Raw genomic sequence first — 26,400 nt, forward strand, 5'->3', positions numbered from 1 at the left:
TGAAATGAAATTAAATGAAAAGTGATTAGTTTTCTGCATTACTGAGGAAGAGAAAGATCTCGCAGGGGTTAAGACAGATCCCAGTTACCCCCTTCCACTTTTTCTTTTATTCCAGTTTTAAGTCATTGTTAACAAATCAGGAACAGAGGAGTTGATACACTATTGCACTATTGCACTACACTATTATTGGGTAAAGATTGACACGCTTGTCTGTGTTTTTCTAGATGTCAAACAAAATTATAGAACCTCCCTATGAGTCCTGCTTTGAGTAAGCACGTCTTAAGGATGCGTGTGCTTTCATTGGCCAGTTTAGCCATGAGAATGCAGAATTATGTGCTGTTATGTACTCCTGCATCAACTTAAAAGCACTGTAATTGCATCACTACATTCCCTGAGCATGAATGCATTATATAAAGGCACATCTACTGGTTCTCTTTATTGCTGTAGGTTTTTGGGGAAAAATAATTAACTAATATGAAACATTCTTATGCTGGTATGACAGCTTACATGTTTGAGGTTGGTCTAGTTTTGTTATTTTGGCAGGGGGAACCCAAACCCAAAGCTAAACCCCAAATCCTACCTCTATTCAAGGTAGTTAAACTGTGTGTTGATTAGGTCTGAAGCATGCTGTTCTTACAGCTTCTCTATGCAGGTATTTTGGGACTGGTTGTATACACACAACTGAGTGTTTGTGTAAATAGTTGCAGATTCAGTCAAGAAGCTCCTAACAAAGTAGTAGAAACAGCAGAGCTAAAGACTGTTCATTGTTTCTATTAACATGTCACTTTTGTTTGTAGAATGAAATGTGTCTTGCCACACAACAGCTTTCGAAGCAGCTCCTTGCCTATGAAAAGCAGGTATGTTCAACATATGCCTTTATTTTTTTTTTTTTTCAGCCTCAGCCCTTCTTTGCAAGGAAGTCTGTGTAAAGACTGTGGTTTCCAGAAGTGCTTAGAGCATTGGCTTCACTTGGTTTCATGTGAAGGTTGTCGTAAAATTCCCCAGTGTATTCAAGGGAGTTAGGTCACTTCTGAGAATCTTAAAAAAACAAAAACAAAGAAAAAAAAAAAAGTGCAAAATGTGAGTTAATAAACTTATGAAGCTGCAAACCAGTTTGTTCCTATTGCATGACTATGACTTTAAAATGAGTATAATAAGCACTAATTATATGGTGTCTAAAATCCATTCCTTTAAAACTAGAGGAGCAGGGTAAAATAGTATGTGTTCATAAGTTACTGTTTTTCCATTTAGTTTTATCATTTATTGCATTTTGTAGGAGTATTCGTTACCTTTATAGTAAAACACATGTTGTATTTTATACTCACCTTTATTGATTTACGGACCAAAAGTGTTTCTATTTTCAGCATTTTGCCTTAGGTAAAGGAGATGAAGAAGTGATATCTACCCTTCATTACTTTTCAAAAGTTGTGGATGAGGTAATTTGAAATGCCAATATTCTATTTCTACAATATAGAATACTGGTTGTTTTTCTTTTGGTCTTAGTCCTTTTGATTCTGAGCCTGTCCATTGAAGGCTAGATTGTGCCTGAGTTTTACAGAATCATTTAATTGGGGGGAAAATAAGTATAATATCACCCTTTTATAATTGTTAGAGCTGTTTCTGTGGCTTTGTCCCACATGCTGTCCTCAGCAAAGCTGAACTTCCTAAATAGGGGAATTAGAAAAGAGACTGAAATAGGACACTTCATCTAGGCTGGGGCCATTTTTAATTTAATTCCGTGTAAAAATGACATTTAAATTTTAAAGCTTTAAACACTGCAATTTGAGCCAAAACATGCCAGGGATGGATGCAAGGCAGCTGTGAATTAGTAAAGTTGCAGTTTAGTTGCTATGAGGTCATGCAGAACCCAGAGGTGTCAGGATGAGACTGCAGAAATGCTTGCTGAGGGCAAGTTAGATTCTACAGCTGTTTGCGCTGAATACTTCTACTCTCTGTAAGGTTGTTGCTGAGTACTGAGAGTCTTACTAAATGCTTTTGTTAGACCTGCCCATATAACATTTCAATGTAATCTTAGTATCTAGGTCCTTACTGGCTGAAGTATCATTTGTCACATCACTCTTTCTATTGTGAGCAGGGTTGTGCCATCAGAAAAGTGTTGTTCTTCTTGTTAGTCTACTTTCAACTTTCATTAAGAAGGCAAAAGGCTGTATTGAGGTCTACTTTTTGGGAGAGGAGAGAAGATAGGAGGGTTGTGGTGCAAAAAATAAGTTAAAATTTTTAGAGCCCGTGGATAACACTAACGATAGAAACTCAATATGAGCCAGTAATGTGCACTCGCAGCCCAGAAGGCCAACCATATCTTGGACTTCATCAAAAGAAGTGTGGCCAGCAGCTCAAGGGAGGTGATTCTGCCTCTCTACTCTGCTCTTGTGAGACCCCACCTGGAATATTGCGTCCAGCTCTGGAGCCCTCAACATAAGAAGGACATGGACCTGTTGGAGCAGGTCCAGAGGAGAGCCACGAAGATGATCAGAGGGCTGGAGCACCTCTTCTGTGAGGACAGGCTGGGAGAGTTGGGATTATTCAGCCTGGAGAAGAGAAGACTCTGGGGAGACTTATAGCAGCCTTCTAGTATCTGAAGGGCACCTACAAGAAAGCTGGAGAGGGACTTTTTACAAGGGCATGTAGTGATAGGATGAGGGGGAATGGCTTTAAACTGGAAGAGGGTAGATTTAGAATAGATATTAGGAAACAAATTTTCACTCTGAGGGTGGTAAGGCACTGGAACGAATTGCCCAGGGAAGTTGTGGATGCCCCATCCCTGGAGGTGTTTCAAGGCCAGGTTAGACAAGGCTTTGAGCAGCCTGGTGTAGTGGAAGTGTCCCTACCCATGGCATGGGGGCTGGAACTAGATGATCTTCAAGGTCCCTTCCAACCTAAGCCATCCTATGGTTCTGTGAATATAGTGAGAGGAATCCCAAAGGTTAACTTCTCCCTTACGCTTTCCCTGCTGCACAGCTGCTCTCAGGGCATACTTCAAAGGAGCATTTATTGTCACAAGTCTTGTACTTGTTTATGTGAACTACGAATAAATCAAAACCAAGAACGTTCCCAGGTACAACAGAACCATCCCATTTTGGAGCAGAAAGCTGAGAGCCTCTTTGTTCAGTTCTGTCAATCACATTTTCCCTCGCAAGAACTTGCTCCATCCCTCAGCCTCTTTTTCTGTGTGTTAGCTACTCCCTGTACCTGTTTCTCAGTTGTCTGTTCTACAGGCATTGAATTGTCCTGGTTTAATTTTGTATTTTCCAGTGGGAAATACAGACTTCATCCTCACCTGCATAACTCTGGCTGGAGGCCTCCAGGATACAGTGAGCAAGTGGGCAGAAACCACGTCAGCGTGTGGCGCACTCCTAGTTAGTAGCATCAGGCACTCAAACAGTGTGATTGATAGTTGTCCTACCTGAACCCATCTAATACTCTTAGCATGCCACTGCTGACATGAGAGCCTTGCCTTCATCCTAAACAGCATCACACAAGTGCTTTAAAATATGTCTCGATGTGCTGAATTTTAGAGAAATGCTTACAGAAACAGGAATGGGAAACTGCTCTGAACGTAAAATATCTGAATGGCACCTTTCATTGTGTTTGCCCCGTGTTGTAGTTGTGTCCTGGGTAACCCTCATGAATGAAAGAGATTCTAGTCATAGCAGTGGGACTGTAACCCTGTGGTGGAGAGACTAACAAAAATTAGTTAATAAAGGCTAATTACAGATTAAATCCTGTTGTGTTAAGCATTAGCATTAACGGTCAAGTGAACTGCCCTAATAAAGTATGTGGGAACAGTAAAGTTCTTGCGTCCTTGGAAAACACCAGACACGAATTAAGCACTTGGGGGAAAATCCCCATCTGTCACACATATCTTGAGAAATGTATTTTAAGCACTGAAGTATATTGAAATACATTATATGCTTTTTTTTGTCTGCTGGGCACAAATGGCAGGTGTGCTTCTTCAACAGCTGTAGAATGCTGTTATTTTTTTTTTTTATTTATTTACATTGTGTCTTAGGGCTTTCCTCCATTCTCTGTTTCAGCTCAATATTCTTCATTCTGAGCTGGCAAAACAGCTTGCAGATACAATGGTTCTACCAATAATACAATTTCGGGAAAAGGATCTCACAGGTAAATTTTATTTTAAGTTTTAATTTTCCTTATGTGTTCCTTCTTGCTTATTTCGTAATAAACTGAGACGTGTCATGTAATAGTTTGTTCTTTGATGATTCACAGAAAAGTTTTTTGTGTTATTTTTTTCTTTTTTCTGCGACAGAATTTCATTGACAGGTGCATGCTTTTACTCAGACTTAAATAGTGCAAGTTCACCACATAACATTTCATACACCATATGGTGCAAGTTTGAAATATACAGCTTTGTTCTTTGTTGGGTCACCATGCTTTTACATTAGTGTAATTTTACTGAAGTCATTGATGTTATAATGGCCTAAAGAAGGAAAATGTAGCAGTGAATCTGGCTTGCAAACAGTATTTATCTCACTTCAGAAGTTTGGGTTCGTTTGAAAAGCACAAGCAAGAATGCTTTTTTTAACTTCAGAGTGTAGTATATTCCCTCCCATTTAATGATTCATTCTGCTTTAAATCCTTGCCATCCAAGGGTAGTTCCAAGTAACCTGATTGCACAAACTTGGAAATTCATTCCTTAAGCAGCAGAGCAATAATGCAAATATTTGGTGTAATTTCAAAAGAAGTAAGTTCATATTCAAGGTCAAGGACACTCACCTACTCATGCAAAAGAAACATGAGTTTTTACTAAAGTGTTTTCTTTTTTTTAAAAGCCCACTTCTCAACTCACTAAGCTCAGTCATGTTTATGTACTTAAAAGACATCATTATGATAGCATACGAAGCAACAACAGGAAAATAGTGACTAGTTAAGGTTCCTTCTGTGTCTTAGTATCTAATTTGAAATTGTGGAGACGTTAATGGTTGTCTTGTTTATAATATAATGTCAAATATAAGGCAGTATTTGATTCTATAAACATATGATTCTATAAACACTTTCCCGCCTCTTTAATGTCCCTTCACTGATACAGTGATTCTGCTCCCATCTTTATGGATTCTGCCCCCAAGTTCATAAAAGAAGACATTTAAAAATAAAAAAACAATAGTAAGTGAAGCCTGCAACCAAAGCCTCAACTGCTTCATAACAAAACATGAAAGTTTCTTCAGCTTACCTGGATGTCAGAATCTTTTTTTGTTCTATTCATCCATCACAACTTCCATTTTTCTCTGACACAGTCTGTAGAACAGCAGTTTTAGTAGAGGCCTGGCCATATTGAAATTTCATCATAGGATTAAGCAAGCAAGATTAACTATGTTCTTCTTTTTTACTTTTAATCTTGTTGTGTGTATGTATTGAATACTATAGAAACCTTTGGGTACAAGTTAGTCACACCTGGAAAGAATTTCTGTCTTTCTGCATGAGAGTCATGAGGTAGTGTTCTGGGGAGAAAAAGGTGGCATGAAGTTGATTAATGTGTAGGTTGTTACAAATAATCAGAGACCATGATGACATTGTACAATTTACCCTTATTCTTTTCACAGTTGCATAGTGTTTGTTCTTGTGAACGTGCTTTCTGCGTAGCTTTTTGAGAAGGGTTTTGCCAGTTGCAGCATACATTGGTATGGACACTGAGAGTAGCTTGTGCCCAAAACTTGTGAAAGTTGAGTCACCTGTTTACTTTCTTCTGCCTGCATCAGAAACTCATGGCCAGTGTTTGTTACATGAGCATCGTAGCCAGCAGTCAGATGCGTTAGATATATCTTTCTTTTCACAGGGGAACTTAGCAAAAAATGTTCCATATTGATGAAGATTCATGTACAGGAAAGGGGCTTAGTTCATATGTCTCTGTGACTTAGATTTCTCGGTATCACATAAGTATTGTCGGGAAGATGTTCAGAACTGCTGATCTTTTATGATAGTGGTGGGCCTTTTGTCATAACAAGCATACTGAAATGGTGCTTCTTTGGGTAAATTACACTGGCAGATAAGGAATCTTTTTCATAGTGATAACTTGCTCAATCAAGTAAACTCACTCGACTTAATTTGCTATCTGCCTATTCATTTCTCTAGCAGCTGATCTGCTTTATCATTTTCAAGACAGGCACAACTCATGCATCTCTGCTTTGAAAGCAGAGAAAGTGACTTAGGCGTTAAATGTGCCATAAATGGTCTCAGTTGAACAAAGTGTTTACAGCTGGTTTTACTTTGTATATTTGATTTCTCTTTTCCAGAAGTAAGCACATTGAAGGATCTTTTTGGCCTTGCTAGCAATGGTATGTTTCCCTGTTTTGTTTTCTAATGGTATGCACCTGTTATGTCACAGAAGACATTTTAAATCTATGCACACACACATCACATTTCTAAAAAAATAATATTCCTTGTCTACAGAACATGACGTGTCCATGGCAAAGTATAGCAGGTTACCGAAAAGGAAAGAAAATGAAAAGGTAACAAATGTGAAAGGGAAAAGGAAAAGTTTTCATCAGCTGTTCTGTCTGCATCATTGTTCACTTATGAACTTTGAAGAGTGCATCAGTTTAATTCACAGTAGCTCAAGAGTACTTGTGATTTCGTTTCCAAGCAGACACAAAGCTTTCAAACATCAATTCAGCAAAGTTACACCTGTTTTCTCCAAGTTAGGCAAGTGATCAAGTATTGTACTGAACTAGAGCCCTTCAGATTCAGGGGAGCTCTTCAGAGAGAGGCAATCCAAATGGCTATAAATAGATTTGTATAGGCCTACTGTTGTACAGCTGATGTGATGATGCCGTATCACTGGGTACAATTCATTGTGATCTGTCATGAAGCCTTGTGTCTGCTGTTTATAAAGCATTCTGGTTTTTTGCATCTATCTTCCTGCTGAATTTCTCTGTATGGATTGTCATTCCGCTTACAGTACGCGTAACTCTGTTAGTGGGATTGTTTTACATTTCTTCTTCTTTGCCCCCTGGACCACTATTCCAAAATATATCCCTGTATGCCACAAAGTGTGTGATTGGACCTATCCTAAGAGTGCATCAGTTCTACAGGATGGTCCTTTAAAGGAAATGCATTACAGAACAGAATGTGATACAGCATATTGTGAATTATTCACATCTGAATTCTGCACTTGCAGGCTTGTGTTATGATCTCAGCTGCAAATCAATTTCTTGCACTGAGATCAGATCCAGAATTTTAGTTGTGGTAGTTAACATAGTTTATAGTCACAGGAGCTCCCCAAATGTTTAAGTATCTTGCCAGAGAAGGGCTTGAAGTACGAGCTTTGGGTTTTGGATTTGCTTTCTTAGTTTCTCATCCTGCATTTTAATGTGGAGTTCTGTAATGAGAGTTAAAGATAACTTGAAAATAAGCAGTAAATATATCCATATGCACAGTAACACTTTGTCAACCTCTTTGTCAATTTTTATTCAGCTTAAGGCAGAAGTGGCAAAAGAAGTGGCAAATGCAAGAAGAAAGCAGCACCTTTCGTCTCTGCAATATTACTGTGCCCTGAATGCTCTGCAGTACAGGAAGAGAGTGGCAATGATGGAACCTATGCTAGGATATACACGAGGACAGGTATGGACAGTAAAGTGTCTATAACACTTAGACATGTGCCTGGGAAAAGTAAAACATTGTAGTTCTGGATTTATTTTTTTTTTTGCGAACTGACAAATCATAACAGAGGGGGAAAAAGCTTTTATTCAGCTTGCCTAGATTCTAACAACTGATTTTGTTTGTGGCAGATAGTACAATGTTTAGATAGTAAGGAAAGACACCAATGAAAAAAAAATCCAATACGCTTATATGCAAAATCAGCCCGGGGTTAATTTTTCATGGATAAGCTATCAGTGCAGCAGCATTTACTTCCACTGTTTACTCTGTCTGCACAAACTCTCCTGTGTAGCAGTTCCCTTCCTGGCACATAATGTTCAGCATACTGATGAGGAGTGTACACGATAGGGAACAGAGCATGCACTGGAGAACTGGAAGCACAGAACAGTAGAGTGGATTGAGCATAAGGCTGGCAAATCCTCTTTCTAATCTTATTCTGCCAGCAATTTGATAGAGCTTTTCTGAAGTCTGTAAAATGCGGTAGTAATACTGATAATCTGACACTCCAGGATGTTAGGAGGATCAACAAACTACTATTTTCACAGCATTTGATTCTCATTACCACCCATTTTAAGGGTCTGTTGTACTTCGACATTGATGAAATAAAGCTTTGGGGAAATGAGAACTGGGCTATGAAAACAGAAAAAAACAGATGCAGTGCTCTGTTTGAGATTGTAGTGTGGATCATCATCTCCATTATCCTGTGTCTTTTGTAGATCATGCGCCCCATAAAAATAGGTCATAAATGAGAATTCAATTACTTTCCCTACCATGGGAGTTCACACTGCTTCTCTGCTGTAGTTATACTGAGTGAAAGAACTGCATTGGTTTCCTTTACTGGAAGCCAAACAGAACTTTCTTTCCTGTATTTTATCTAGCAAAACTGCCGTATCTCAGTGCCTTATACACGAAAGTCTTAGGTTGTCATGGGAATGACTGAGTAGCCAGAGGCTAGTTGATTTTTATGCTTAAATATGATGAGCCGCCACCCTTCAATCCAAGTATATATTTTCTTTATTGATTACTCAAAACACGTATCTCATATCACATTTCCAATGAATGAGCAGGCCATGAGAAATTTTTGGAAGCAGGGGTAGCTAATACAGGGTTTATTTAACTGAAAACTGACATCAGCGTCTAAGCTAGGCATGTCAGTCTATCATCAGTGGAATTTAGAGCTGTTTCTTCCTGAAGTAGGCTTCTGAGATAGAATAGGTGAATCATTCTTTAAAAGAGCGAGCTTTCTCTCCTTTGTCTGTAAAGGGACTCTGTGGTCAATAACATGGTTGTAGAAATCTGAATTACAGGTAAGAGGAATCCCACGTCCCAAGGTTAGGGAAAAGGAGTGGAATCACAAGTAAAATTGGATGAAATAGCTAAAAAATTGCTTAACAGGCAAGAATTTGCTTTTACATCTCTTCCTGGAGTAGTTCACTTTTTTTTTTAATTTTTTAAAAAAGCATTACTTCATTGCAAACATGCGCTAGCCATGTCCATGTTTCACACAGTTGCCAGTACGTCCTAACGATGGCTGTGTGCCCCCAGCAGGTAATCCAAGGTCAAGTCTCCACTGAGTGCTTTGCTGCTGTTGCTTGTCTGCTGAGCCATACCAGCTAAGAGAATTCATCTTCTGTCACAAAATGTGCACTTTGGCCTTAGTAGCTTTTTTTAGCTCCTGCAGTAGAACAGCTAGCACAGTTACACTTCATCATTTTCCTGACTGACTTTGCTATAGGAGTTTAAAAATTTCCAGGTTGGAGTTGGTAGTCATAGAATCATAGAATCATAGAATTAGTGAGGTTGGAAGGGACCTTTAAGATCATCAAGTCCAACCGTTAACCTACCCTGATAAAAACACCACCACTTCTAAACCATGTCCCTAAGCACCTCACCTACCCTTTTCCACGTTGAACTACTAAATCTAATGGGTGATTTGTGTCCCATTCCTTTTGATATGGTGGCATTGCATGTAGTGGCTCATAAAACCACTAGAACCCAGTTCTGCACAGTGCTAGTATGAGAGAAGGCTACCTGTTCCCTTATTTCAGTCACTTAGCAAATTCGTTGGAAACATACCTGTCAGCAGCCAATAGCTTATGTGTGTAAAAGGGTGGAAAGCTGCAAAAGTAAGAAATACAAAGAAGGGCAACACAGCTGTTTTAACCATGTATTTCATTGTCAGGCCAAAGTATCAGTCATAATGGGATCACTGTTAACACAGTCCCCACAATCTGTTATTTGTCTGCCGAAGCCAAGATAATTTCCAGTGCCCTTTGTTTTATTTTTCAGATCAACTTTTTTAAGAAAGGAGCAGAGATGTTTTCCAAAAGAATGGACAGCTTTTTGTCATCTGTTTCAGACATGGTTCAAAGGTAACACAATACTTTTGTTTCCTTTTGTCATTCCATTGATTTCTGAGCAATAGTGCTCTAACCTTCAGCACACAACAGAGAGTGCCTCTGTTTCTTTCTCATTAGAGTCCTTCCATGCTTGTATTGCATTGTTGGGTGTGTTTTGTTAAAGCAGCAGGTGGAAAGGAGGTATGTTTGTACATGTAAAGGAAATTGCTGTCAGTGCACTGCAGAGAGCTATTTTTACAGTATAGTCAGGAACTATATGCTGTAAAGTGTTCACATGCTTTCTTACATCCCTGTGTCTCTTCGTGGACACAAAAGCATGGAGTTTGGGCTTGAAATGGGTTAACAGAAATAATATAATAGAGATGAAGTACATTCTGAATTAGAGGTATTTATACTTGTTGGGTCTTGTGTAATAATACAGTAACAATAACCCATTAAACTCCCAAATTAGGATTTAGGGCCTGTAGTGTTTGATATTGTAGCTACACAAGGCAAACAAAACTCCTCACCCTAGAGAACATATTCATTGCATCCAGTATAGGCTGTATTGGTCCACTGAGTTTAACCTCCTTTGGCTAAGTCCTTATTTCAATAAACTGCCTCACTTTTGTACTCCTAATTTTGTGATTATTTTTTCTTTCCCCCCCCCCTCTCCCCCACTTGTAGTGAAGATTGACTCTTTATAATTAAGTCCCTGTAAATGTAAACTTCACATTTAAAATGTAATCATATTAGAGAGAACATGAATCACTTATTTTAAATCAGCTGGAATACTAAACTGAGTCCTTCACTTTCATACCTTTCATATTGGACTGTATCCAAATCACTACTTATTCTGACTCTGGTAGCATTTTAAATAATGCATACTTGTCAATTTGAGAACGGTGTTATAAGTAATCTCCCTGTATGGGAGATTTTTTCACTAAATGATTCTTTACTTCCTGTACATTTAAACTTATTTATATGTCTTTTCACACTCACTTCTGAAATAAATCCGCCTGCAGTCTACATAGCATTTGTACAGACCGGAGGACGCATTTTAAACCCCCTTGAAATAGTGCCCTTTATTTAGTAAGGCTAGAGCACCTTGCTTGTGTCTTACAGATACAGTGAGGATCCTGCCATTGGATCCTCACCACAGAGAAAGCCCTTGTTTTCCAAAGTCTCACAGATTTGAATTCTGGATAGTACACAGTAGTAAATGGAAGCAAAAACAGGCTGATAGTTGGTTTGCTGAGTGTGGGGTTTGTGTTTTTTGAAGTCTGTCACACAGTAAAGCTTGAATGTACAACTTGAATGTAACTAGTACAGGAGCGTGACGTCTTTGGAAAAAAACAAAAGAGAAGCTTGCAAAATTCTGAATGACACTGTTCAGCTTAGCAATTACTGACACAGGACATGGTTTCATGACTTAAGATTACGCAGCCACTGAAAACTGTGCTGCCCACTCCTTTCCTTCTTTAGTGTTGGGATCACAAGGCTTCAGTGAGTCAGATCTGCTTGTTAATCAAGCTAAAAGCTTTTTATTTGTCAGATTTGTTTTCTTGGAACGATGACGATGAGACCCATTGTGCATTTACAGAATTTCAGCAGTGATGTAGGTTAAGCTGATTATGAAACTAAGTCTTCATATTTAAAAGTATTTTCATTTATACAGTGAATATTGCTAACACTGTAAAAATACATGAGAGGACAGATCATTAAAATACTTTCAGTCTAATTGCTACAAATGCATATAAATTCAGAATTGTCAGCTTTTCTCTCCTTTCTACCTCAAACATAAGAGAAACGTGCTTTAGGAAGAGGAATCCCGTCTTGGGAACCATGAAAATGCCAGGGAAGTTTTGTCGGAAACAATTCGTGGTGCAACAAAAATGACTGATCAAAAGATTCATTGAAATAGTGCTTATGTAAAAACTGACAGCATTGTTCCATTTTATTTCAAAATGGAATTTAAATAATTCTTATTCTGACATTTAATAATATTGTTGAAAGGCACTAGCTTGCAAAATATGGTCTAATTTAATTCAGATCTGATGATATTACTCAGCCTTTATAACTGAGCCTCTTATATGACTTTGCTAGGTGGCAAGATGAACACCTCGTTTTGGAGGTGATGTGGGAGCTTAGGAAGTCTCAGCTTTCTAAAGATGAGGAATAGCTGGAAATAAGCTAACATGAAACAGGCTAACACCATGATGCAAGAGTGACTCTTCATCTGGCCAGTCAGATACTGCTGACTTACATGCAGCACTGTGTCTCTAGATTACTTTAACAGTTACAGGATATCACCAACTTCTACAAAAGAGTAGGGAGGAGAACAGGAGAAGAATCGTATATACTTGCCTTGTACTTCTCCACAGGCTTTTTGCCACTGTTAGAGACAGGACAGTGGACTACATGGATCTCTGGTCCTGCTGTGTACAGCCTGTGTTATGCGCTCATGTTCTCCAGAAGGTTTAACCACTTGGGCAGGAAGCAGGGAGAAAGTTGCTTATTGCATAGGTGCAGGTATTAATGACTTTTTAAGGTATGCAGTGACAAGTATTCTTACGTTCCAACCCCATGAGTTTTCCTGCTAGCCTGGATACAATAAAGCCTACTTTGAACTGTGCTGCTATACTAGGGCATCTATATATGTTCAGCAGTGTGAATTCGTACAAGCAGTGCTTTTAGAAGCTGTCTCTCTCAAAAAATAAACTTAATTCTTCACTCTCAACACTTAAGCATTTTTTGTGTGCTTATTTCAGTCTTGCAAAACAATCTCATAATTCCGATCATTATCTCCCAATTCCGATCATTATCTCCCGATGCTGTTTGGGGAAAGAAGATAACTACATTGAGTACAAATTGCAAAAATGAAAGCATAGCTACTGTATGAGACATACCGAGAGTAACATCTTCAAGCTGGGCTTTCAAAATAACGAGCAAGGGGAAATCCTGGCTGTGCGTTTGCTGCCAGCTTGCCAAAGATAGCCATCTTTTCCTTAAACCATTGTTAATACCTTCAGAGCATATGCATCTTTTCTCTTTAGGCATGGATGACATTTTCTGGGAGTAGTTCCCTATTGTATGCCTCTTCCTTCCATTCTTTCCTAACTGCACTGATTTATCTAGTCTTTAGAGAAAGCCTTGGACATGTAGTCTTACACTGTATTTCCTATAAAGCCTATTCTAAAAATAAACTTTATCTTTGCACTATTCTCCAATATAATCTCAGCTGGTACTTTTTTTCATTTTGGCTTAAGGTGTTAGCTATATCCTGGTGTAATTGACTCATGATGGCTTTGGGTTTCTTGTGTTGTTTGTTTGGTTTTTTTTATTTTTCCAGCATACAGGGAGAACTGGATGCTGAAGCTGAGAAAATGAGGGTATCCCAGCAGGACTTAATTGCAGTCAATGAATCTGTTTACACCCCAGATTCTGATGTAACTTCACCTGCTATCAATAGAAATCTCATCCAGAAGGCTGGCTACCTTAATCTTAGAAAGTAAGACATTGCTGCCCTTTGGTTTGCATAGTTGCTGACTAGTTGCTACATTTCTGTTTTTTTTTTTTTAGGTTGTAAAGACTCCTCATGTTTGAAGCTCCTGAATCACTGTAGTAGATGTGCTTGTCAGCTCCTATCTCTGTCATCTTTGGAAATGTGTTTTAGAAGCTTAAACCAAATTAGAGGCATTTGAGACTGTTTTCCTGAAAACAGAATTTTACTTCTGGTTGAATTCGGCTACGAGGATGATTTCCTGTATTCATGTGGCTAAAATATTAGAATAATGGGAATGAAGACAATGTTTACAAAAGTAAACAGCTGTATTTTGTAGTTAATACATGTTTTCATAAATTATCTCATTTACATAAACAAAAGCTTTATGGGCAATGCAGGTGCATAACTTTGAATGTATACCATGCAATCAGTTACCTCTGCAGATTTTCCAGATAAAAATTTCCATTGGCTTCTGCAGGAGCTATGTATATTGGTGGCATATAGTAACCCTGTTTATGGGATTGATTAAATACCAGTTTATTTCTATTTGACTAGTAATTTATTTTTTTTTAAGTGGACATTTACTCATTTTTCATGGCATTCAAAGAGCTGGATTACAATATAATAGGACTCCATAGCTAAGGAGAGGAGGGACGACTCTGAGATACTACTTGCAGAAGATACTTTTAAAAATTATGATTCTTTGTGCTGAAATTGCTCATGCTGCTCTTCAGCTTGAAAATACTTTTTTTTTTTTTAATCCATATTAATAGTATTTCATGGCAGTTACTCAATACCAATGATTCTTTTATTCTTTAACTAGGAGATACTGCAGAGAAGGTTTTTAACTTGGAATGTCTGGAATTAGTTTAATTCTTCAGCTTTTATTAAGGATTAGTCTCTGCTAAGAATAGATGCTGCTTTTATCTGTTAACAGAGACTCATCAGAAAAAAAATTCCAGGGTTGAAAATAAAGTTCGAATTAGTATCAGGATATGTTTGCAGCTTCATATATTCAGAACTGACTTCATATATGGAATAATTTCTAGATAGTTATGAGTATTTATCACTGCATCTTCTCTTTAGTAAAACAGGTCTGGTGACTACAACTTGGGAAAGACTCTATTTCTTCACTCAAGGTGGCAACTTGATGTGTCAGCCAAGGGGAGCAGTAGCTGGAGGATTGATTCAGGACCTGGACAACTGTTCTGTTATGGCTGTAGACTGTGAAGACAGAAGATACTGCTTTCAGATCACTACTCCTACAGGCAAAGCGTATGAGACAGGTTTTATTGGAGGACAGCCAGTCACACCTACCCCTTTCAGATGCTGTTTCATGTAAAACATGTTTGCTATAATAGTAAGCCTTTCTGGGTTTCCAGAAGGGTGTTTCCAAATTAAAAGCATGTTCCTTCCCATCCTCCTCCATAACTGCCTGAACAGCACATGTGGTATCCTTCAGCTGCAGTTTGTGATTTTTGTTCCTTTGACGGTTAATAGATACAAAGCTTAGTGATGTTGTTATAAGACCCGAAGTGAAACAGTCCTGGTGTCCACTGTTGGTACTGATATACTGTGTTTCTATTTTAGGGGTATAACCCTTCAAGCAGAAAGCAAGAAAGAATATGAGGAGGTAAAAATATTTTCTTAATGCTGTTATTCTTCTATACAAGTGAACTTGAAGAGTTCAATTTCATTTTTCCCTTCCAGTGGATATGCGCCATCAACAACATCTCCAGACAGATCTATCTCACTGACAATCCAGAGGTGGGAGCTTGTTTCCATCTTTCAGTCCCTCCCTTCCAACTTGCTTTCCTGTTGTTCTTAACACGGCAATGTAAAGTACATATGTAAAGGAGCTGTTCGGTCTTGTTTTCATAGGCAGCTGCAATCAAGTTAAATCAGACAGCCCTGCAAGCAGTGACCCCTATTACCAGCTTTGGGAAGAAACACGAAGTTCACCACCCCAGGTAGCGTTCTCACTTGCACGGACTACAGGCTGTGTGCTCAGTTGTGCTCCTTTTACAAGGCAACAGTGACATGGGAGAAAGCCCTGTCTAGGCCCTGGCTTTACAAGCCTTTGCATTCCAGCAAATTCTTCTACTTCTGATGTTTCCTGCTGGAAGCTGTAAGAGATGCTAAATGTTGAGGGTAACGCTCATTGCTCCACATCACAGCTTTGAAGCTCCTTGCGATTGCCCTTGGGATTTTGCTGTTTCTTCAGAAAAAAAACACAATGCTTTACTTGTAAGTGCTTTGCTGTAAGGGAATGATTTGTAATGTGGGTAATACAGCAGAGTCCCTGGTGTACATTGAAGTAAGTATACTCTTGCATGTTACCTCAAGCAGTTTCTGTCAGTCAGTCACAGGAATATGCCTTACACAGCTGTCAGAATAATTACTGTTGTTCTCTTGTGCTCATTCAGGTCAATCAATAAAGCTCCCCTCCTTCAAAAATTGTTACTAATGTTCTAGGATATGCTTCTATTAAAAATATATATTTTATGTATTGTTTCTTTGTGTCCACATGATCCCAGCATCTTGCTCAGTGGGAATTCTTCAGACTGTCATCAGAGTTGGCTTTCAAACCCAGAGCTGGACTGAAATCCTGCTTTCAGAAGCAGAGTGAGAAATAAACTAGGGCAAGTTTGTGTGACGCTGACTTCAACGTGAAGAGAATTCTCTGCAGATTTTGTCAGAAAATTGTAAATTCTTACTCGGATATTTACTCCTAGGAATGCAAACCTTTTCTAAATCTTCTGCCTCTCAGGCCAGTGCCTTTACTATGATTTATGGTTTCCTTTATTACAGTTGCTTACAGATTCTGAAGATTCCCTATAGCTGTGAGGAATGCCAGTCAATTTCTTTCTGATTTTATTCACAGTACGGCTGTTTCACTTTGATTACAGATTGATAAATAGAAGAGTATTACCATCTATTTTACTGGGTGAAGGAAACAGCTATTTCATTGACAAGTAATCTCCCAAGACACTTCTACATCTGTGTGCAACCAGAAACCTTTCTAGAAATAGAAGGATGCTGCTAGTAAACCCAGCATACCATATGTAGTGATGCATATAGTTATGACTGCTGTAGCTATGGGAAACAGAATTTCATTCTCTTTGAGAAAAGGTGCAGGAAGACATCTGACCCAGTGTGTAACACTTAACTATCACATTCTAACAATGCATTGTGGCTGGTAAGATCTTAAAAAGATGTCAGGATTGCCACTAACACCTGTAGGCACAAGTCTGGGTCTCTGTTGTTTGAACTGGTAACGCGGCTGTAAATATGGCCACTCGAGGGCAGGGGGGCAAACAGCAACCTATTACTGAAAGTCAGCCTGCGCTCAGAGTTGATCTGCGTTCAGGTTTAATACACCAGCATTTCCTTTTTTCCTAAATAATTTTAGGTACAAAAAATAAAAAAGAGAATTTATTAGAATCTTCAGTAACAGGTAGATAGAAAATTACTCTTATTTATGTTTACATATAGTAATTCAGTCCCACTTTTGGATTTTTGAATAATCTTGTCTCCCTTCCAGAGCAAAGATAGGGTGTCAGTGATTGATTGAAACTTTTTTTTTCACTTTAGCCAGAATGTAAAGAATATGGAAAATGATAAAATAATTCCAAATGAATCAGCTGGCATTCAAGACTCCACGCAACTCATTGCTCCTGGAACACCGATTCAATTTGATATTGTACTGCCTGCCACAGAATTCCTGGACCAGAACAGAGGTGGCAGGTACGGCCAGAGACAGTGATTGATCCCTTTAACAGAGTGATTTCAGGGGAGAAGATTAGGTACTGCAGCATTTGTGTGTGGTGATGAGAATCTGTAACTAGAGGTTTTATTCTTATTTCATAGGCGTGCAAACCCATTTGGGGAATCTGAAGACAGCAGCAAAGATGAGGAGGAAGGTCAGTGCTTCATTTTTGCAGATAAAATTAGTCATGATTTTAGGCCTAATTTAGCTGTGAGCTATCCAGTGTGTCTTAATGATAGCACCTGACCCCATGGAGCAGGAATAACAGATCCATAGTACAGTTGAAGGTAGTTACATTTCAGAAGCCAGTTTTTTAAACAGTGCTGCCTGTGAAAACAAACACCTTTTTCCTTGACAGTCCAAGCTGTATTCCAAATTAGGTTTATTTCAAATGTTTAAAGGCAAAATGATTCAGTTTCCTTTTTTTGTCTTTCATTCTTTTTCTTTGCTTTTGTTTAAAACATAGCTGTTGACTTTATTAGAAAGTGTTTGATGGGACTGTATTATAATTCTGCTCAAGTTTGAGGCTGCTTAGTAGCCATTTCTTACCCACCTGTCTTCTGAAATCTACAATGCAGATCTCTGAGGCCCAGCATATAGCTACTAGCAGCGACAGGTCTCTTTCAGCAAAGGGAGTTTCTCACCGTTGCCCCCCCCTTCCCTCCTTCCAGTGACATGCCAGTAAAAGTCAGCAGTTCAGACCCTCCTCTACCAGCACACGCAGGGCTCAGACCCTGGCTGTTCTCTTCCTCTGTGCCGGTTACAGCCGCTGTCTGGAACCAACAGCCCCTGTCCGAAAATGACTCGCTGAATCAAAGCAGAACCTCCCGATCGGAATGAACACTGTTGCTTGCACGTGCTGTGCTGTTGTGAGGTGGGATGGTTGGAAGCTGCACTTCCGCACTGGCGGCAGCAGCAGTGCTCTGTTCCACTGCAGCACAGGGAGTACAGTACTTCGGTGACTGCCCCGCGCCTCAGACCGCACAAGTGGATATGCGTAAGCTCAGCTCAAGCTGATGCTTAACAGTCTTTGTGGTGTCTTGTGCAATGTAGACACAGCTGTTGCGACCTTTGAACAGTCACGTTCAGCAGGAGTCACCCTGCTTTACCTCGCTCACTGCCAACCGTAAAGGGAGCCTGATCAGATGATGGCTTTGTCACGTAACGGCTACCTAGTTGTAAATAGGAGTCTTATGGTGATAGTCAATGAGCAAGGAAGGATTTATGAAAACCTCATTGGACGCAGCTGTATGGAAGGCCAGAAGGACATAGAAGAAAATGAGGAATGTACAAGGTTTAAAGATAAGAGTTAATTTGATGGAGGCCAAGGCTTGCGCACAATCTTAAATTTATCACAGTTTATGTGCACTTGATAACAAGATAGGCAAGTGAATTTTACTATCTAATCAAATAAGTCATAAAGGACCAGTTACGCTTTTAAAGCTTCCAAGCAAGCGTGCTTTCTTTTTTCCCCTCTCTACTCGCTGCCACTTCAAGCACTTTTTAAAACTGGGTCAGAGCACTGCCTGGCTCACAGCAGGAAGTTGCCACCCCTGCAGTCACCACCCACACATTTACTGTTGAATTTCCAAAGTGAAAAAAATAATTTCATTGATAACTTCAGCTACTGGAAAATTGAAGTAGTACAGTGAAGGAAGTCACGCTTTTTATCTTCCAGATTCACTTTTGCAGCAGATGTTCGTAGTTCGGTTTTTAGGATCTATGGCTGTTCAGTCAGATGACACAAGCGAGGTGATTTATGAAGCTATGAGACAAGTGTTAGCTGCTCGTGCCATTCACAACATATTCCGTATGACTGAATCCCATCTCATGGTCACCAGCAAGAACTTGAGGTACTGTAAAATCTTCAACTTGTCAGCATTCTGTTCTCCTCATATAATTTGTGATTAGTAAAGTAATTTTGGTTTTGTTTTTCTAAGATACATCCTTTGAGGGAGCAAGATCCTGAGATTCACTTTACTTAGTGAAAATGTCTCTTTTATTACTCTGTAGTATCTATAAATCATCCTCCTGACTAACTTTGTAAGAACATCCTACCAAAATTCAGAGGATGCAGTGGGGCTATAAGGCCCCACAAAGATACAGAAAAAGATGCAAAAAAAATTAAAAAAAAAAAAAAAAAGTGCAATGGAAGATTCTTTCCTTACATGTAGTGACAGCAAGAGAGCCACCGCTGTCCTATTGTCAGCGTTGTCACTGTAGAGTATGTTGGAACAAGACATTCACTTTAGCTGGAGTGCATCTGTGTCCATATGCATATTCGTGTATTAGCCTATATGCTCAAGATCCTTACCAAATTAGTGATTCAGAAAGATACTATGACCTGTACATGTCAGGTAGCTGAGAGGCAGGGGCTAGAGTTGAACCTTGCCATGGAATGACTTGAAATCACAGATAAAGCATTTGGTTCTGTACATATGTTTCCTCACCTGTAAAATTGCTATAGTGATTGCCCTACTATTATAAAGTGCCTTGAAATTACTAAGAATCACTCTAAAATAATTTACTTTCTTTTGTTTTCCCTACACATAATTGCAGGTTAATAGATCCTCAAACCCAAGTTACACGAACAAGTGTAAGTAACTTTTGTTTGAATTTGGTTTGCTACCACAGCATCAAATACTCAGTCACATGAACCTGAGCACTTGACCAAGCTAACCAAATGCTGGTTAAAAAAAAAAAATAATTCTGTATTACACTTTTCCAGTTTGAACTTGCCACCGTGACGCAGTTTGCTGCTCATCAGGATAACAGGCGACTGATTGGCTTTGTGGTCCATCTCAGTGAGACTCTGGGAGAAGAATCCATGAGCGCGTATGTTTTTGAGAGCAACACGGAAGGGGAAAAGGTTTGCATAACGCTTCATAAAATACTTTATTTAGAAAACAGCTCTTAAGCTTCTTGGCTTACACATCTGGGAAACAGTGCTATAGAAGCAAGAGCAACTCAATTTCTTGCCAAGAAAACGTGCCTTAAAATGCAAGCCTTTGATGGCTTATGTCTACAAAGGACCAACTTCACAGATAATGCAGCAGCATGTACAACAAGGAGGAAAGGATGTGATTGCTAATGCCACCATTAAAAGAGAGAGGAGAGTGCGTGTCTAGCACCAGCACTAGCAAAAATGAACGTCAGCTATGTTGAGATTTGTACATCTATAATGCTTTCTAAGACAAGACAGCCATCCTGTCTGTTAACACAGCTGGCTGCTTGCTGCATATGATAGTAATAGACTATTAGAAATAAGGAATGTGCTGTAGAGTTTTTGTCTTAAAAAACAGTAACACTCTTACACGCACTGGAAAAGATGCCCCAGGTTTGGAAATAAAAGTTTGCTGAATAAAACTGAGTTGAGTTACAAAGATTTGCGAGTCTAAGTGAGCTCTGAAGCAGAACCTAAGATTGTTTTATTTTTATGTACTTAGCATAGTGAATTGTTATTCCACCTCTGCTTTTAGACCTGTATTTAAGACTAAGTTTGCATGGACGCATCTGTGTTTTAGTCCCAATTAAGAAACAAAAAATCAAAACAAGCCTGAAGTTTACATATATTTCTTTTTTTAGATTTGCTATGCCATTAGCTTGGGAAAAGAAATCATTGAGGCACAGAAGGTAAGTTTGTTTCATTCCCCACGTCTCTTGTGATATGTCACATTCTGTTTTGGTGACACCATCCAGGTACCTCTGGTGTATGTAAGAAAAAAAGAATGGCTCTTCCTCCTAATAACACCTTTGCTGACATTATTTAACACAGCCCCTGGGTCGGTCATGCAAAAATAAATACAGTTTGACTTTGCAGTAGCTTGATTTGAGATAAAATTTGCCACCCTGAGTCAAATTCAGAACTATACAAATCCAGTTGTTCATGTTTAAAAGGAAAAGGTGAGCAGTTTTCAAAAAAACCTCAAACTCTTTGGGAAGAAGCATAAATCACACACATTGCTGTTTACTCTAAAAATTCATATTCCTTCCTGCCTTAGGGAGGACAAACACAGTGTTTTTCCACTTGAAATGAATGGCAAAGTTACCTAGCCCCTTCTAGATAAATGTTATCTATACAAAGATGTGACACCTAATACATTAATATTTGCTGTGCATTTTTGCTGCTAACAGTTCAGAACAAGTTGGGGGTATAAGCTTTTAGTCACAGGAATGATAAATGATTTATTTAGACAGTTACTTTTCTCCTTGGTTTTCAGTAATTATATTAATACCGAATAAGAACAGCAAAATAAAGGTTCAAAGTGAATGACTTTTTTCTTTTCCTCTTATATACCTAAGGGGTGGTTTTACTGAACCAAAAGGGATTATTTATGTTTCAAACCTTTAGAATAAAGATTATAATTAAATAATAAAAAAAAAAAAGCTGCAAAACCTTAATAAGAAGTACTGGGAAAACTGTGTGCTCCTCAGTGATTGCTGCAGCCTGCTGAACTCTCTTGTTTTTTCTTCAGGACCCAGAAGCATTAGCTCAGCTAATGAAGTCTGTGCCATTAACAAATGATGGAAAGTTCATGCTTCTGAATGATCAGTCAGAAGAGGATGGAACCACACATGAAGAAGGGGAGGAATCAGAAGCATAAAAAAAACCCCTCTTGTCGTTTCCTGCAGCCTGGGTGGGAGCAGGGAGCTGTTTTGCAAGAATCTCTGGTTTTCGGTCATCTGCGTGCACATGAGGCTGGCTTCTGTCTTCTTGCTAGAGCGAGCCCAGCCTCTTTACAGTGGGGCTTCCTCTGGATTTACAGTGGAATAGCAGCAGGACTTGGCCTTTGAGGCTTTTGGCATTTGTGAATGTGTAGTGTGTAGGTGTGTCTGGGAAGCTGACAATCTTGGGGAATGTTTCAGCATCAGCCCCTTGCTGCTGGCAGTTGGAGAGCACAGCTGTCAGCCACAAAGGGTTAATCTCATTTCTTCAGACTGATATGGCAAGCAGCCTACAATTCCACTTAAATTAGTGCAAGCTGTAAAGTGTCAGTCAGCTCCTTTAACAAATATCAGGCCTGAAGTTTCCTACTGTAGTCAATTTTCATAGTCTGCATGATTATGTGCATCTGAATGAAGGTTAAAAATGCACTATTTACTTTATTTTCAGATGAAGTTATTTTTAGTCTAGTTTAAGTGTAACGATTTCTCTTTTGTGCTAGTCTATTTACAAAAGTTTGTTAAACACTAAATTTTTCCTATTAATATAATCTATTTTTATACTGCATCTAGAATAAGCTTACAAAACAAATCTAAGTGCCTACTCTTTACCTTCATGGGTAATCAATAATGGACATAATGTACTTCCTAAACTTATTATTCTAAATACCACTGACATGCAAACATCAGAAGTAATCAACAAATGGGGTGTGTCAGGCATGTGCAGTTTTCCTATGGTTAGGTTTCTTAAACGTTGCCAGAGATGATAATTGTAGGACAAATAAGTACTTTTATAAAAAAGAATTCTTTGTATTTTTAACATGATGACATGCAACAGCTGAGTCTACCAGCAATCTTTGGTTTTAAAAACTGAGCAATAAAATGCTAGATTGTAAGTCTACCAGGTATTGACTAGTCTCATAGCACCTTCCTGAAATTAGACAATAGATACATTTGGGGAATAGGTTTAGATTTTCTCCCTTCCAGTTTAACCTGAAAACATGAGAAAATATACTTTGCAAGAACAAACAAAAAGAAACAAAATAAATGGGAGTTGGGGGGGGGGGGTAAGTCTGTGGCATAGTTTGTATTAATCAAGATAAGGTAACTGGAACAAATGGCAGAAATTCCTTAAACTTAATTTAGCTCTTCTCAATCACTTACTAAGTAACTAGATTTTCTGTAAGCAGAATCTGTGCTACAGCATCTGAAAGATCCCAGTTTGCAAGTGTTTGACATGGAGTAAATTCAGTTTAGCTGGTTGTTGAATGTTTAAAAGAACTGTGGAAAAAAACTGTTAGTAACTGACAGAAAAACTTCTTCATGAATAAAAGTTGAAGCTGTTTTATTAAAAAAATTAAGACCTGCTGAACTGATGTTACTGAAGACACTAAGAAGGAGGTTCTCAAAATTGCATTTATTAACACAGTTTTATGTACATAACGTTCTCTACTCACAAACCAGAGACTGAGGTTACAAAATACCCTTTTGTACAATGAATTAGGAAACATGAAGTGTTACATTTGGTCCTTTGTACCTGAGAAGCTGAAAACAGCTGTTGTTGATGGACATCAGATCAAAACTCCAATTTACTTCTGATTACAGAGCACATTAGGACCTCCAGAATCTACCCTTCAGCACCAGCAGTTCACTCCCCAGGGAAGCCAACACCAGCTGGGTGCTGCTGGGGCCATTGCTTATCACTGGCCAATGCAAATGCCTTTTGACTTTGGGGCTCAAAGGGGTATTGCTGCTCCCCCTAATCCCGATGCTGCAAGGAGGAAAGGCAGGGCAGCCCCCTGGCTTCCACCATATCAGAAGCAGGTTGCAAGACCTCTGGAAGGGCAGCTGCTGCCACCTGGATGTGCAACAGCCTTGTCACAAGACTGAACACACGAGGGCAGTGGTGGCAGCTGCCTTCCCAGGGAGAGAGACCTGGGCTTCAGCCTGTTGTGCCCCCGATATGAAGGGAAAAAAACCTAGAGATCGGTTTTGTGTCCCTGCAGCAAACTCATCATCCTCACTTTCCTTTATCAACTCTGGGAATTTTGAGTGAGCACATTTGGTTTAGTTTTGGGGGATTTTTTTTTTTTTTGGCTTTATCGTCTTATTTCCGGACAACCAGTCAGGGTCCATTTTGTTCCTATAATTGGAACAGGAGGGCAAAAGCAATGAAAAGAGTAGTAGCACCACAGCAAGGATTTTGCAACCCTTCCAGATCCTTGTGAGGAGAAAAAGGATTGAATGCAACTGACAGAGGTGTGTGTGACATCCAAATCCAGGACCCACCTTGTATTTCAGATGAGAAAAGCTTTCTGCGTATATATGCTGCTACATGACAACAAGAAGGAAATATAAACTACTATCCTGTATTAGCAAGAATAGCTCTGTTATCACTGTACATAATTGTGTAAGTATATATTTTTGCCACATATAGTATACATTCAGGTCTCCCAGATTAAACAAGGTTCTATAAAAATAGGCTTATGTCTTTCTTACAGAATTTCCATTACCAGAACCACATGAATTTGTTAAACACCATACATTAAGAAAATGCACAGTTCAGTTTATGTTCAACTGCAAAGTATTACCTATCCGAGACAGCGGCTTTCCAAATAAACAGGAGAAGGGGAAATACAAGTGCAGATTTTATTAGAGTGTGGGTAATGCCTTGACCATACATAGCTACCTAGCAATGCCATCCTGGGGGAAACAAACAACATTTACATGTGATTCTGCAGTTGCTGTGGAAGAAGGAAGTGTAGTGCTTGGCCACTCCAAGCCACCATAAGAGGGTATGGTGCCAAGAACTTACGTGACTTCAGATGAGAGGGGAATATGGAAATACGCACGCTGCAATTGCAACAGTAGGGAAATCAGCAGCAGCAGCGAGAATGCTGATCTCAGCAGCACTACTGAGTGTTCAGTGCGGGCACAATTTGGTCAAAAAAGAAAGCATACACAAATTACCAAAAAAAACAACCCAACTGTATCAAAATAAGAAAGCAAAAAATATAAATCAAGTAATGCAGCATTCTTTAGGGCAGTCTCTGCAGATATAACGAATTACAAATAAAAACTTTTAATGAGCCCAGCTGATCGAAACAGTCCATGAAGCTTCTGTGTCATGTTTTCAGAACCAATGAAAGGACTTTCATATCAGTCTGGTCTTTCCAGTTGCAACAAAACATTTGTCCGAGCGTTCTGACTGCTGAAGTGACTGGCAGGAAAGGGCAAATCAGAAGTATGTCAGGAATTGTCTTAACCAGTGACCCAAGGGTGGGTGGAACAATTTGAACCATTAAAAAATTACCTTTTTAGTAATTAGAAGAGATGGCAGAGATGAAAGAAGCTGGCAAGCATGGTCTAAAAATACAGCTAAGAATGCCAAAAAAACCACCCAAAAGTAATTATCAGTTGGACTGACTAGAGAAGTTTATTCTAGTTAGTAAGACCTAGAAGTGTTTTATGTTCTGGGAGATTAAAACACAGCTATATCTTTTAATGAAAGTGGTGTTTACTGTTCAGCTAAGTCTAGCTACTTACTTAAGTTAGGAATCTGAGTAACTCTTGCACAATCTAGAACATCTACTTGCAGGCATTGACAGATGTTATATCTATACAGAGTTCTCACAGTGTTCAGCAGCTTCTGAAGCCTGCAGTGCAATTATTGTTAATAATCAGGCATGTAAGACTGTAGGAACAACACAGACGGTACAACAGACCTACAAAGGCTAGGAAATACAGATTTGAGGCTGAAACTTGCAATTAGGCACAACATATTAATGAAGTGTAAGATCACTTAATAGTTACAGACACCCATCACACAGTGTCTGGTCATAAAAGGAAGAGCTGATTGTGGTTCTGTCTTGGCTCTGGATTTCCTTACTTCTGTAGATGCAAATCAGACCTTCGGTATGAAATGAGAAGTAATTTAAGTTTTCCGTTTTTCCCATTTTCTGATACGGGGGAAAAAACAGCAGGGGAAAACAAATGGCTGACAGGATCGTAAGCTCCCACAGTGCAAATACTATCAATAATAAGGGTTTGTGGAATAAAACATTAATAAGGATTTTCATTTAGTGTAATAGCTTTAACATATATTCACAACATACACTGTTATTCCTACAGTGTAATCTGTGACTGCATTAAATACAACAGGACTGCATAAAAACACATCTGAATTAGTTTGTGGACAACAGATAACGCACAATACCTTGTTTAATTTTTTTTTTCCTGGTTGAAGAGATGCACCAGTTCAAATCTTAAGACCAACGCCCCATGAGTCTTTTTTTTTTTTTTTTTTAAATGCTATGTTAGGGATGCAAGAATGCATCTAAAAATTAGTAAGTTTTTTTTATCTGTACTTTAAAATAGCTACCTCCAAGGTCAACATTTTATATAATTATTTTCAATCTAAAGAAAGTGCTGTAAATAATGTAAGCTCCTGAAAAACAGGAGTTTCTACAGGAAATGTAGACAAATGCAGACCT

The 26,400-nt window shown here is 38.9% G+C and overlaps 2 protein-coding genes across 2 annotated transcripts in view; one reads left to right on the forward strand and one right to left on the reverse strand.

The window, feature by feature from the left end:
* The window catches only part of APPL2 (adaptor protein, phosphotyrosine interacting with PH domain and leucine zipper 2), a 31,557-nt gene extending 9,565 nt beyond the window's left edge, over positions 1–21,992 (forward strand). The window contains exons 2-20 of the mRNA XM_082481350.1: positions 798–857; positions 1,365–1,436; positions 4,056–4,143; positions 6,270–6,311; positions 6,427–6,485; positions 7,450–7,596; positions 9,922–10,004; positions 13,324–13,482; positions 14,563–14,751; positions 15,067–15,109; positions 15,187–15,243; positions 15,358–15,446; positions 17,071–17,223; positions 17,347–17,399; positions 18,924–19,098; positions 19,805–19,841; positions 19,974–20,114; positions 20,831–20,878; positions 21,721–21,992. Coding sequence (XP_082337476.1) covers positions 798–857; positions 1,365–1,436; positions 4,056–4,143; positions 6,270–6,311; positions 6,427–6,485; positions 7,450–7,596; positions 9,922–10,004; positions 13,324–13,482; positions 14,563–14,751; positions 15,067–15,109; positions 15,187–15,243; positions 15,358–15,446; positions 17,071–17,223; positions 17,347–17,399; positions 18,924–19,098; positions 19,805–19,841; positions 19,974–20,114; positions 20,831–20,878; positions 21,721–21,849 — 1,824 coding nt within the window. The 3' untranslated portion in view covers positions 21,850–21,992. The remainder of the gene's footprint in view (positions 1–797; positions 858–1,364; positions 1,437–4,055; positions 4,144–6,269; positions 6,312–6,426; positions 6,486–7,449; positions 7,597–9,921; positions 10,005–13,323; positions 13,483–14,562; positions 14,752–15,066; positions 15,110–15,186; positions 15,244–15,357; positions 15,447–17,070; positions 17,224–17,346; positions 17,400–18,923; positions 19,099–19,804; positions 19,842–19,973; positions 20,115–20,830; positions 20,879–21,720) is intronic.
* Positions 21,989–26,400, reverse strand: part of WASHC4 (WASH complex subunit 4) — a gene marked incomplete at its 5' end in the record, with an annotated part of 43,391 nt that continues 38,979 nt past the window's right edge. Inside the window, one exon of the mRNA XM_082481338.1 lies at positions 21,989–25,817. The remainder of the gene's footprint in view (positions 25,818–26,400) is intronic.

Source organism: Vanellus vanellus, assembly GCF_965231255.1.
Source record: "Vanellus vanellus genome assembly, chromosome: 1".
Classification (NCBI taxonomy): domain Eukaryota; kingdom Metazoa; phylum Chordata; class Aves; order Charadriiformes; family Charadriidae; genus Vanellus; species Vanellus vanellus.